General features: G+C 38.0%; 1 protein-coding gene across 1 annotated transcript; it reads right to left on the minus strand.

Moving 5' to 3' along the window:
- Nucleotides 1-313: 313 nt before the first annotated feature.
- On the minus strand, nt 314-5,381 carry dtd1 (D-aminoacyl-tRNA deacylase 1). The gene is made up of 6 exons (XM_033968206.2): nt 5,243-5,381; nt 4,696-4,786; nt 3,853-4,088; nt 1,708-1,805; nt 1,152-1,354; nt 314-636 (listed from the first exon to the last, which is right to left on the minus strand). Exons 1-5 carry the CDS (start codon nt 5,283-5,285, stop codon nt 1,199-1,201), a joined length of 624 nt encoding a protein of 207 aa, XP_033824097.1. The 5' UTR covers nt 5,286-5,381; the 3' UTR covers nt 314-636; nt 1,152-1,198.
- Nucleotides 5,382-12,753: the final 7,372 nt, after the last annotated feature.

Consider the following 12,753-nt stretch of genomic DNA (forward strand, 5'->3'; position numbering starts at 1 on the left):
ACTTACCTAATTAATTCAAATTCAAATAGTCAAAAGACGATTGGTCAGAGGATGCATTATTTTGAAGACATGCACAAAACTATCCAACTGATTATTATACTATATTATGTATGTATTATGACTTTTGCCAAATTTGAAATATTGTTTAGGAAGAATTTGTTTAGTATTTGAGAGCTTAATAACACACCTCAGTGTAGTGTATGTTTATATCCTTTAAATATTGCACTCTCTTCTTCACTCTTCTTTCCAATTGGAATATGATGTTACTACAACTGTGCCTGTACCAAGCAGTCACCCCAATACCCGCAAGACATGCAGCAGGGTTATGCTTTAATGCCACCAGCAATTTTCAAAGCAAAATTTGAGGCAGAACAAAGTAGACAATAAAGAAAGATTGAAAAAAGCAAAACAACTATGACAACTGGGACACAGTGATTTCCTGTTTCATGCCACATCCCCAAAATGTCCATTCCTCTTGTGCTGAATTTGTCAAAACACCAGTCCAGTCCAATTTACTTCAGGTTAGAGGAGGGCACCAGAGGACAATGTTGGGCTGACTGAGTCCTTTTGCTTTCCCTGAAGGAGGACCCAAATCAGGTGTCAACATCCCAGAGGTACACGGCCTTCCTGAAAAATCTATAAGAGAAAATATAAAGTTTGAATATTTTATATTATACACTACATGTATCCTGTTTGTATTATGAGTTTTATTTCATTCACACACATTTCTGTAATTCTTCATATTTAGGCAATCTTCCTCCCCAAGGATAAAATAAGCTACACGTGACTTTAAAAAGTATATGGATAGAAATTTCTAAATAATTTTCAACAAAAACAACTAGCTAGTGGGGTTTTTAGGGCACATATATTAGTTTAGGTTTTAAGAAAAAGGCTGACGCAACATTTTTGGTAGAGGGTCTGCCACCTCTTTGTTTTTCTTTTGGTGGTGTTGCAACTTGCTTGTCTCCATGGAAATGGATGATACTGTGGAACATTCCAGGCAAAACAATAGCACTAGGCTAAGTCACAGTTTGCTTTCTACTCCCACATCTAATAATGATTTTGCATAGTTAAGTTCCAGATGCTGTTTGTATGTCAACGTTTATTTGTGTTGACCATTACTGGATTAGACAGATAATGTTAACACTCACCTGGCGCATTTCCACATGTATTCAGCGGCCTTTCTATGGCGGTCCCTCTATGGCTCTCTCTCAGATGACACATCGCCCTCCGCTCCACTGCTGGCGTTGGTGTCTTGTCTGGACCTTAGCGCTCCTTTCTCACGGCCTGACTCTGAGGGACCTTTGGAGCGTGTCTTCTCTTTCCTCTGCTGCTGCTTCTCCTGCTTTGACAGCTAAGAAAAGACAATATAACATAAAGACAGACATAATCTTTTATCTTTTTAACAGGCAAGCAACCTTTATTGGCAACATCTAGAGGTTACAGTTGAAATAGCCATTGGTATGATATAGATATTCTGTGCCAATATATGTGCATTTTATTCATAATTTATTAAAACGTTCCTTGTGTCATACAATTGAGGTAATACATGTATAGTCATGCCTTAATTTCACAATCAAGTGTTATCATGATAAGTTGGTACATGTAACTTTCCTGGTGAAGAGGTCACCGAAGAAAAGCTGTTGCTTTCCCTGGAATGTTTCACACTAACTAACGAACTCATGAAAGAAATAAAATCGTGTCTACCTGCTTGGGGTCAGTGGGTCCAGAGGGTGACATCAGTTCAATGGTAACAGGTCCATCATTCTGAATGTGAACTTGCATCCGAGCTCCAAACTGTCCATCTACAAACATTGAAAACAATGTAACTATACGTTTAATGGCACTACTATCTGAACACAGTACAACCTTCAATTCAAAGGAGCTGTGTCATCATATTTTCTTTATACTGGGGTGGATAGGTCTAATTAGACTAGAACTAGGTGTTCTCCACAGCTCCTCCCTCGTGGCTTGACCCAATTTACTGCCTCTGCCACCACAGTGTCCTATGGAGATGCCCCAAGCCTCCCACTCTGTGAACCCACCTCACCTTACAATGAAAAATAGGCAATTAAATAGGGCAGAAAACCCTGAATCAGTGTGAAATTACACTTTGAATAGTTTGCAAATCACAAAGGTTCAATTATTTAAGAGATAATGTCTAGGGAATAAAACAGACTGTGTCTCCATGGAGCCTTATTATGTATAAAACCTGCTAACCTTTAGTTTAGACCTCAGCAAAAAATGTATGATTATTGTATTACTTTAACCCTTAATATATTATCAGTCTTGCTAAAACAAATTGTACATTTGATTTAGACAGACCAATATTCCAATTGGCCACTATATTGTTTTATTGCGAAGAGGGCATGGCACAAAATGTGAGAAGTTCTCGTAGGCTTGTAGAGAAACAGAGCTATGGATGTCTTAAAAAATATTGCTGTAGATAGCAAAAGAAAAAATCAATTCTGTCAACTGGACAAATGTTTTTCATGGGGATTTCATGCTCTCTGAAAATTCTCTGATGCTTTTCAGACACACCAGCTGTATAAGGAATGGTTACACCTTTTCTCCTAGGTTCTGATTATGTGTTGCCCTGTTTGTTTTTTTTTAGCTCTCTTAGATCTATTGAAAGCCCATTTTGAATATCCACAAGCATATTTCTGCACACATGCAGAAATCCTGGTTTATTTCAAACCTATAAACACTTAAGAACAGAAATTGGTTCACCCAAAGGCCAAAACCTAGAGCAACAAACAAAGCAATGTGGCCTACTCCATTCAGTGTAGTAAAGACTGCAGTGAACATTATACTGGTGAAACTAGACAGCCACTCCATAAGAGCCAACAACGTTGCGAGAGCTTCTTGGGACCCCAGTCTGCCATACATGTCCATCTCAAAGCTACTAACCACTCCTTTGAAATTAGTGTGATCTTAGCCATAAAAAATAAATGGCTTGAGAGGGGAGTTAAAGAGGCAATTTTTGTTAGCAAAAGACAATCCATGTCTGAACAGGATTGGGGGCCTTAGCCCCTCCTATTTATGACTATATCCTCAGACCCAAATTAAAAGAAGGAAAACTATAGTGATAACTAGTATGCTAATAGCTGTGAGAACACCCTTTAGGGATCTGAATGATTCATCAAATATGACTCTGACTCACACAGTTCACACTTGGTGTAGTTCAATAGACCAAGCCAACAAACAGAAATAGATGTATTAGTTTCAGTGTAGTCACTCCTCCCTTCAAATAGATATAAGGCAATGTCCACCAGCAATCTGAACAGAACTCAAGAAGCAGCATGTATGAGCAGTAACACGTCTTCACTCTTTTGTCCTTTTGACAGAACGGATTTTTCTTTTGCTATGGATCATACCTGGACAAAAATTAATACAAATTAATAATAACACGGTTAATATTAATACTATTAATAATAATAATATTAATAACAATAATGATAATAACAATACTATTAATAATAATAACAACAACAGCAAAAAATAAATAAATAAATAATAATAATAATAATAATAATAATAACAAAAATAATAATAATAATAATAATACAATTTAAAATATAAATAAAATTTATAGTAAATGTCAGATCATATAATTTGGGGAAAAGATTGGTATTTGCATTGGCCCATATCTTTATTTAAACTGCACTGTGAATTTAATAAAAAAAATACAATTAGTAGCAATAGGATATTTTCCCAAAAAATTAAGGCCTGATCTTAAGTGGGCTGACCAGTGTTTAAAGCTTTTGTTTCTAATTACCTAACAAAACAGAAAGTTGTGGAGAGTCAATACATTTTTGCTACTTTTCCGCAGCCTCAGGGGAGATAACCCACCTTTAATGAGCTCTGGTTTGTAGGAGCCTCTCATGTTCTCCAGGATGCTGTTGTAGAAGGGCTGGGCGAGTTCTGCAGGCATGGCTGAGTGGAAGTCTGGCTTGTTGCCCTTTAAAATGCACTGCAATGTGAACTGGCTAACACACAAAACCTCAAACTCTTTCTCCATCACACTTTTAGTCCACATTTTGCCGTTCTCATCTTCAAAAAGGCGCAGGTTCAGGAGCTTGCGAACACTAAAAAGACAGAATAAATGTACTAAATATAGATCATGAAAGATGCCTGTTGACATGAAAAAACACAGCACAAATAGACCATTTATTTTTAGAATGAAGAGAAGCTAAAATAGTCCAAGTAATTCCAAAATAGATGAAAGCCATTTGTTATTTCTGTTAATCAAACCCTGTGGAATCATTCTTAAATACGAAGAGCATGACACTTCATGTAGGTTTGTATTTTGCATCGTACTAGTTTAAAACAGTAATTGTTAAGTTATAATGATTATATGAAATCAAATTTATTAGTTTAAAAGAACATCAGCAAAATGAAAGCCAGACTTAAGGAAAGTAACTCCTGCTTGACATTATTTTTAGTGCAAACATCACAACTGGGGCATGTGATGAACTAATTTTGTTCAGCTCAGAAATACAATAAATACGTTTAAAAAGTAATTCCAGATGGTAAAAGTCCCTTCTGTCGGTTTATGTTGCATTACATCACATTAAAAGTTGTATTTGCAATAACACAGCAGAAAGTGTTTAATAAAAGCTACAGAACATTATCTACAAGTATCAGGTGCACAAAGAGCTGATCAGCAAAGCATCAATCTGTACAAATACTTACATGTAGTCTGCATCCTTTTGTGTGTCATCCACCGATATACCCAGCAGCACACATAACCCTCGACCTATTGAACTGACCTGCTCCTCTCCCACTACAAGGAAACAAGAAAGTTAAGTTTATGTATTATGCAAGAACAAACACATCATCTTAAAAGTAAAGACATCAGATTTAGCTACAGTGCCATGTGCAAAGACCTTGAACTTCAACTGTTGTCATAAATGTCAACAAGCTTGACAGAAATGTGATAAGCTGTCATGGAAATCTAGCCATTTATGTTTTATATTTTAAAGTATATTCTTAAAAGGACATGTAAGGTGACGTAGACTAAAGTAATGTTATTATGTGTTAATAAATAAATATCTGTGTAAAATATCTGTGTAATGTCGTGTACTGAAAGCGCATACACATAAAAAATATGAATGAGGGCTAATGCTAAACAAGCTAGCTCAGTGAGTTAGCAAGCATGCACGATCCAGGTAAATAGTTTTCCCTTTTCATAATTAGGGCATGATGAGTCAAGGTAAAAAATGTATTCATAATCACTCACCTGTCACAGAAGCCTTGGTGACCCTCTGAATTATAGCTTTCATTGTGGAGTTGTGTTGCGCTTGTGGAAAAGCACGCCGTCAAAACAACTTCCGTAAACGCGTGGAACCTTGTCGACCTCTAGTGGACAAAAGGTGTAATGGGACAATTTGAACTGCAGTGATTTTGTACCAATGAAAGCGTTAAAAATATTTGCAAGATATGTGTCTAATATGTAACAAGATATATTACAACGTTATATGCAAGAAAATATATTGAACTCAAAATATATTTTTTTAATTAAAGATTTTTTATGTCTAGAATTTGTAATGGTAGTTAAAACTGCAAACTTCAAAGGGTCTATTAGTCTCATCTAATATAAACATGTGGTGGAACACTCCAGGCAAATAACAATAACATTTCCATGGGGACAAGCAAGGGGCAGTCACTCAGTGATGTTACATGTTTAAAAGCTTTTATTTAACTTATGATCTGATGAAACCAAAATATAATTGGGTGAGTCACACTTTGAGTACATCTTAATTTCTGTAGCACGGTGGTGAATGCAAGTCTGAATATGAATACATTTAATTAATATAAAATGTAAATAATTATACATGAAGAGATCCTACACGAAGCTCAGAATACCTTCACGTCTATTAATTTGATTTAGTCCATATTTTCAGACAGTTATTTGTCATTGCCTCTGTCTCCAGTTGCAGCTCCACCAGTGAAGGACTCGATGAAGTTCGTGAGGCGCGTTGTGTACGGCACAAAGTCTTTCTTATAAACAATCACAGATTTAGAGTGAGCCGTTTTATAAACAACTTCATTGGGATTCTCTATTTCATCTGTTTTGGGGGTTTGTGTGGATTCTGAAACAAGAAATACACAACCAGATAAATCTGTAAACAATATGGTCAAATAAGCGAAACACAACATTTTACACATCAAAATTCATTTGCATTTCATTGTAGAGTTGTAGTTGTAGTCATAGCAGCAGCAAGATACTGCACTCATGTAGCTGGCCTACTTTTAGATTAAAATACATTTGACTCAATCACAGACTGCCTCAAGTGGAGGAGTTCAAGTATCTCGGGGTCTTGTTCACGAGTGAGGGAAGGATGGAGCGGGAGATTGACAGGCGGATCGGTGCAGCGTCTGCAGTGATGCGGTCGCTGTATCGGTCCGTTGTGGTGAAGAAGGAGCTGAGCCCAAAGGCAAAGCTCTCGATTTACCGGTCAATCTACGTTCCTACCCTCACCTATGGTCATGAGCTCTGGGTAATGACCGAAAGGACAAGGTCGCGGATACAAGCGGCTGAAATGGGTTTCCTCCGCAGGGTGGCCGGGCGCACCCTTAGGGATAGGGTGAGGAGCTCGGTCACACTGGAGGAGCTCAGAGTAGAGCCACTGCTCCTACATATCGAGAGGAACCAGTTGAGGTGGCTCGGGCATCTGCTCAGGATGCCTCCTGGACGCCTCCCTAGGGAGGTGTTCTGGGCATGTCCCACCGGGAGGAGGCCCCGGGGAAGACCCAGGACACGCTGGAGGGACTATGTCTCTCGGCTGGCCTGGGAACGCCTTGGGGTCCCACCGGAGGAGCTGGAGGACGTGTCCGGGGTGAGGGAAGTCTGGGAGTCCCTGCTTAGACTGCTGCCCCCGCGACCCGGCCCCGGATAAGCGGAAGAAAATGCATGGATGGATGACTCAATCGCTGTGTCAGGCTGACTGGCATTCAGTGATGGTACTACTAGTGCTAATATGATTGCCTGGGATCCAGATTGGTTCTCGGTGTATATTTTATACAGGAAAAACACCCCCGCGTAAAGTAATGGAGAAGTGCGTTTTGGTTGACCAGGCAACAAATATGCACAATAAGAACACAATTTAATAAAGTTGTGCCTGTCGCCAGCCATTTAGCAAAACAAAAAAACAAGACGAAGACAATGACTAAATATTATCATAAAACGTGCAAATCAGTCTTAGGTAAATGTTCAACCTCTAAACCAACACTAGTTTTCCTCTGTATGTTGTGTATCTTGCTCACCTAGCATGTCCAATTTGCCCGTGTATTTGAAGTAGAAGTATGACCCGACCATGGTCCACACTCCGACGGCGTACACAGCTGACGCCCGGGCGTTCCACCGCATGAACTGCTTCATCTCCATCTCCGCCTGTCTTTAGTTCAGTAACTTCACGTAAATAATAATGACAAACTCAGAGTTTCTTTTGGGGTAAATCCCAGGTAAATAACGCAGCGGGTGCATTTAGGGCGCCGCCATGACAGTTTCTCATCCGGAAGTACAGGCGCTTCAAAGTAAAACTTCCGGTACGAGGTTAATAGCTTTTAAAGATCAGAGAGGGAAAATAAGAAAGTATGAATTTATGCCCTCGGCCTTTTCCAACGTGTGGAATAATGAATAATGACACGGAAAATATTAAAGGAAAGATGGGTGAAAGTGCTCAATAGGTCCATAGCAACAAGATCAAGACAGAAGACCAGGTAAAAATAAAAGGGACAAACTTGGATTTGATCATTACAGCAAACAGTTTGGCGAATTGCTTTCGTGATTAAAAAAAAAAAGTTTATGTATTATTTAAATGAGAACTAGTAAACCAGACAGCGGTTGTTGACATGGGGGTGATTCATTTGGGCAGCCGTTTAAGAGTTTAAGACCCTATCTCAGCTGAGATGTAAGATTTGTCTTTTTTGTTTCACAGAAAGACAGATAGGTAGATAGATACAGTTGAAACCAAAAGTTTAGATACACTATATAAAAAGACACACTCAGACTCACTGTCTGACTTGAAATCAGACTAAACCTTTCCTGTTTTCTGATAATTAAGATTACCAAAATTATTTCTATTTGTATAATGCCAGAATACTTTTTAGGCAGTTTTCCATTACTTTCTTCAAAGTCAGAAGTTTATACATACATACATTTCATTTGTATTTGGTACCAATCCCTTTGACTTGGACCAAACATTTTGGATATACTTCCACAAGCTTCTCACAATAGTTGGCAGGAATTTTGCCCCATTCCTCCTGACAGAACTGGTGTAACTGAGCCAAGTTTGTAGGCTGTCCTGCTCACACATGCCTTTTGAGGTCTCTCCATAAATATTCAATAGCATTGAGATCAGGGCTTTGTGATGGCCACACGAAAAAATTGACTTTGTTATCCTTAAGCCACTTTGTAACCAGTTTTGCAGTATGCTTTTGGACATTGTCCATTTGGAAGACCCATTTGCCCCCAAGCTTGCTGATCGCTGATGTCTTGAGATGGTGCTTTAGTATTTCCACATAATGTTCTTTCCTGCCATCTATTTTGTGAAGTACACCTCTCCCTTCTGCAGCAAAACACCCCCACAGCATGATGCTGCCACCACCATGTTTCAATGTTGGGACTGTACTGGACAGGTGATGAGCAGATTCTGGTTTTCTCCACACATACCGCTTAGGATTAAGGCCAAAAAATATTATTATATTTCACTAATGGGATGGTGTTCTCAGGCTTGCAAATTTACCCCTTTTTCCTCCAAACGTACGGTGCTCATTATAACCAAACAATGAAATTGTCATCAGACCACAGGACATGTCTCCAGAAATTAATGTGTTTGTCTCTGTGTGCATTAGCAAACTGTAATCTGACTTTGTACGTTGACTTCTTCCTGGCAGAGTGGCCTTTCAACCCATGTCAGTACAGTTTCACTGTGGATAATGACACACTCTCACCAATTTCAACTAGCATCTTTACAAGGTCTTTTGCTTTTGTTCTTGGATTGATATGCACATTTCGGACTAGAGCACGTTCATCTCTGAGACACAGAACCCGTGTTTTTTTTGAGCGGTATGATGCTGTTTGAACAGATGAATGTGGCACTTTCACGCATCTGGAAATTGGCCAAGGATGACCCGGTCCACAATTCTCTTCCTGATATCTTATTCTGGCATTTAGAAAATAATAGTTTTGGTCATCTTAATTGACCTAAAACAAGAAAAGCTTAGTCTGAGGTTAGTATATGTCTTTTTATATGGTGTATGTAAACTTCTGGTTTCAGCTGTAGATAGATAGATTCAGATACAGATACAGCCAAAGGGACAAACAAAATCTAAAAAAAATGAAAAAAAGTATGAAAAAAATATATGAAAGTACAAATGTTTTGCAAACACATGATTGGATGATGGCATGTGGTTGATTATAATACAGCCTAGTGCCTACATAAGGACAGACCAATTGAATTCAAAATCTTCAGAGTTCTCAAAATGGTTGCTTGGGGGGCATGTCTTGATATTATTAAAAACCCTTTAAAAAATCCTGACACTTCCATCACTCCTCCTCACATGATCTCTTTATTGTACAGATGTATAGGGGAGGCCGGTGTCTTGTTGCAGCTTGGGCTTGTGTTTCAGGTGAACATGAGTCAGATCTTAGTTATTAGCGCTTGCTCAGAGAAAGGTCAAGACTGACAACTGATAAGCCTCCAAGCTACTTTCTCCTCTGAACAAAAACATGTTTGAATCTGTCAATCTTTTCACATGCCATGATATCAGTTTTTTAAGACATAACACATTTCTATCTAATAGGTCATGAGTTTGCAGTTCTCAGCCAATCATAGCAAACCAAACATAATGGTAAGCAGGAGGTATTAAGATGGTTAAAAGAATTAACATCATGTTAAACAAACAGCATATTTTTTATAATAGAATGTTAATAATAAATAAAATAATTTGATGATAATGTCTGGTATGTAAAAATAATAGTTTCATTTTGCCACTCGGATGTGACCTGTAACTTGGCCTGATGGTGTCACCTGTTGATCCCCATGGAGAAAAATACGTTTAAGGCCATACTATGAGTAACAGGTCCCTGGAGACAAGCAGCTTGCAGATCCTCCTACAGAAAAGTTACATAGTACACCTTTAAATGATCTGTGGGTAACATTTGAATAGTTACTTACAGCTTAAATAATCTTGAGGCTGCTTTTGGTGAAGACCATTAATGTTTATTTTAGAATACAATTCTATCTGAGTTACAGATAGAATTGTATTGTATTTAGAAAAATTTAATGGCAAAGAAAATGGGATAATGGTGTAAACATGCTAAAAATGAGCTATGTTGTGCCTTGTTTTAAAGAGAGACAAAGACTGAGTTTGAGGAAACTGAAGGAAGAGAGTGGATACAGCGGTACACCTTCCATATCAGGTGAGACAAATATAAATTTAGTTTCAGTTCACTATATGTAAATAAATGCTTAAACGTGTACTATGTCTTCAGGGCCGGCCCAGCCTATGAGCAGACTAAGCAGCTGCTTCGGGCCCCAAGGCCAGCAGAGGGCCCCCAAGAGCCCATACATGCACAGGGCTTGTGTGTTTGCAGCACCCTAAATATCCTTTAAAGCAATTACATTTGTTTTATACCTATAATGGCAAAATATCTACTGCTGCCTACATTTGTTTATGAGTTTATGGCACAGGTGAGGGCAGCTATGTATTTACACAGGTGCAAGGACCTTTGTATGATGTAAATTAAAGCCCACTGTCGCCAACTTGAACACATTAAAATCCACCAGAAACGAAGAAAAAAAATTCTAGCATTTTTAAAATCTTAACCCCCCTTATATGTTTGTTCCTGTTCTTGTGACTATGGCCCATCTGGATGTTTTCAGTCTGATGTTGGTCATATAAATACAAATACAACTGGTCAAAATGATGAGAGCACAGTCAAATGTGAATCATGCTGAGATGCTGAGCCAGAAGGCATCTGCTGGCGAGGGCCGCAGAGACAAATTCAGCTTCGGGCCCCCTGAAAGCTAGAGCCGGCACTGTATGTCTCTATGGAGACAAGCAAGTGGCAAATTTACACTTCACCTCTGTGGAGAGACGAGTTTGCTTACTCTAATAATGTGTGTGCATGTTTTTCAGGATTTTTTTTACCTTAAGAAAACCTGTAATTATATAAATACAAGATTGATGTTTAATGTCATATTGTGGAACAGGCAAATGGTGTGAACCTTTGACCTTAAGCACATTTGATTTATTACTAATTAATTCACTTATTTAACTTATCTGAAACACTCAGCTCAGAAAAATCTTCTTTTTAATATGATTTGTGGGGACAGAGGTGCTATGAGTCATGTAAAACCTTTTAAAACGTTTAATCGTGATAGCGTGGAGCTGCTGTCCGAACAAGATGGAGAAGTGACTCATACAAAAGTAATCTTTAAATAGAAATTTATTATGACACTAATATTTTTCAGGGAAATAACAGACCGAAGGACCTGCACATGGCACTAAAACTGTAGCCTGCAGCAGCTAAAATAAAATATATATTTTTATGTTTAGCCTGTGGACATCTCTGAACTAAACCAACTTTTATGGGGACAATTAATCAATCAACATTTTTGTATGACCCTTTACAAACTAAGTATTTTTTGTCTTTCAAATTATTTAGGAAAGGATCAAATGTAAAAGATTTGGCAATACAGTTATTTTAAAAGTTATCATGAGCAATCTTTGTTCCAGATGCTGTTTAAAAAGTATTGAAAATATGTATACTTTTACATACATATTTGCGTTGTTACTAACTGTACTAGTGTAATATGTATTGTACAGTCACTTCCTCATTTTGTCTTTGTGATTCTGTGATGTATGTTTTGCTGCGCAGGTGTGTGAGAGATCTGTAACGCTCCAATGGAAAACAATGTTCCAGGCTCAGGTGAGAACTCAGTACCAAAATAAAGACTTAATTTGAGTAGTATTACACTTTGCAAAGTAAAAACTTAGGTAAGCTAAATATATGACATACTATGAATGGACTTGCCAATGCGGGTCAAGTGTCTGGAAAAGGACACAATGGCAGCGAGTTCACAATTGGATTGGAAGTTGGAGCTACATTAATCACTGTGGTGCCTAATTTTAATGCATAATATAAAAGTTATTCAAGTAAAAAGTTACAGTGACATAATATAGTAAATTAATTTCAGAAAAAAATGTAGTGTGATAAATGACTAAATAACTAGAGCTAGCTAGAGCTTTAGTTAACTAATTAGTTAGATTAAGTTAAGCTAATTAGTTAACTTAATCAAGTAAGGGGTGCTTGTTTCATCAACTGAACAAAAAAAGTGTTTGTCCATTTGTGCTTACTTTTTGTATCTATGTGATTTCTTTTGACAATGTTTGTGAAAAAGAATGTCCCCTTGGGGACAATAAAGGTCTATCTTTATTGACTATTACATTGCATAGACTTGAGCAGTGTTTTTACAAGTTCAAGTTTACATTCATTTGATTATTCTTGAACTTATCTCTGTGTGCGTATAATACCACAAGCGTGTCTATAATTACCCAAACAATAAACCATCAAATAAACTGGTGCCTGTCGAACAATCACTTTTACTATCGTCATAACAGTTGTTTATTTCTGTCTTTGGATGGGCCTGGGGGAGGGGGTAATTCTCGCGCCCCCTCCTGTACCTGTCACAGCCCTTTCTGTCGAGACATGCCGCAGATCTGACTCAGACTGAAGCTAAT

This window comes from Periophthalmus magnuspinnatus, chromosome 1, assembly GCF_009829125.3.
Source record: "Periophthalmus magnuspinnatus isolate fPerMag1 chromosome 1, fPerMag1.2.pri, whole genome shotgun sequence".
NCBI classification, from domain to species: domain Eukaryota; kingdom Metazoa; phylum Chordata; class Actinopteri; order Gobiiformes; family Gobiidae; genus Periophthalmus; species Periophthalmus magnuspinnatus.

Bases quoted from the DNA above. Each gene is read 5' to 3' on its own strand.
- dtd1 (XM_033968206.2), bottom strand. From the start codon at position 5,285: ATGAAAGCTATAATTCAGAGGGTCACCAAGGCTTCTGTGACAG. The intron at 4,089-4,695 runs GTAAGTATTTGT...CTGTCTTTTTAG, and splicing joins CAAAAGGATGCAGACTACAT to TGTTCGCAAGCTCCTGAACC. The intron at 1,355-1,707 runs GTAGACACGATT...GTCTTTTCTTAG, and splicing joins GACCCACTGACCCCAAGCAG to CTGTCAAAGCAGGAGAAGCA.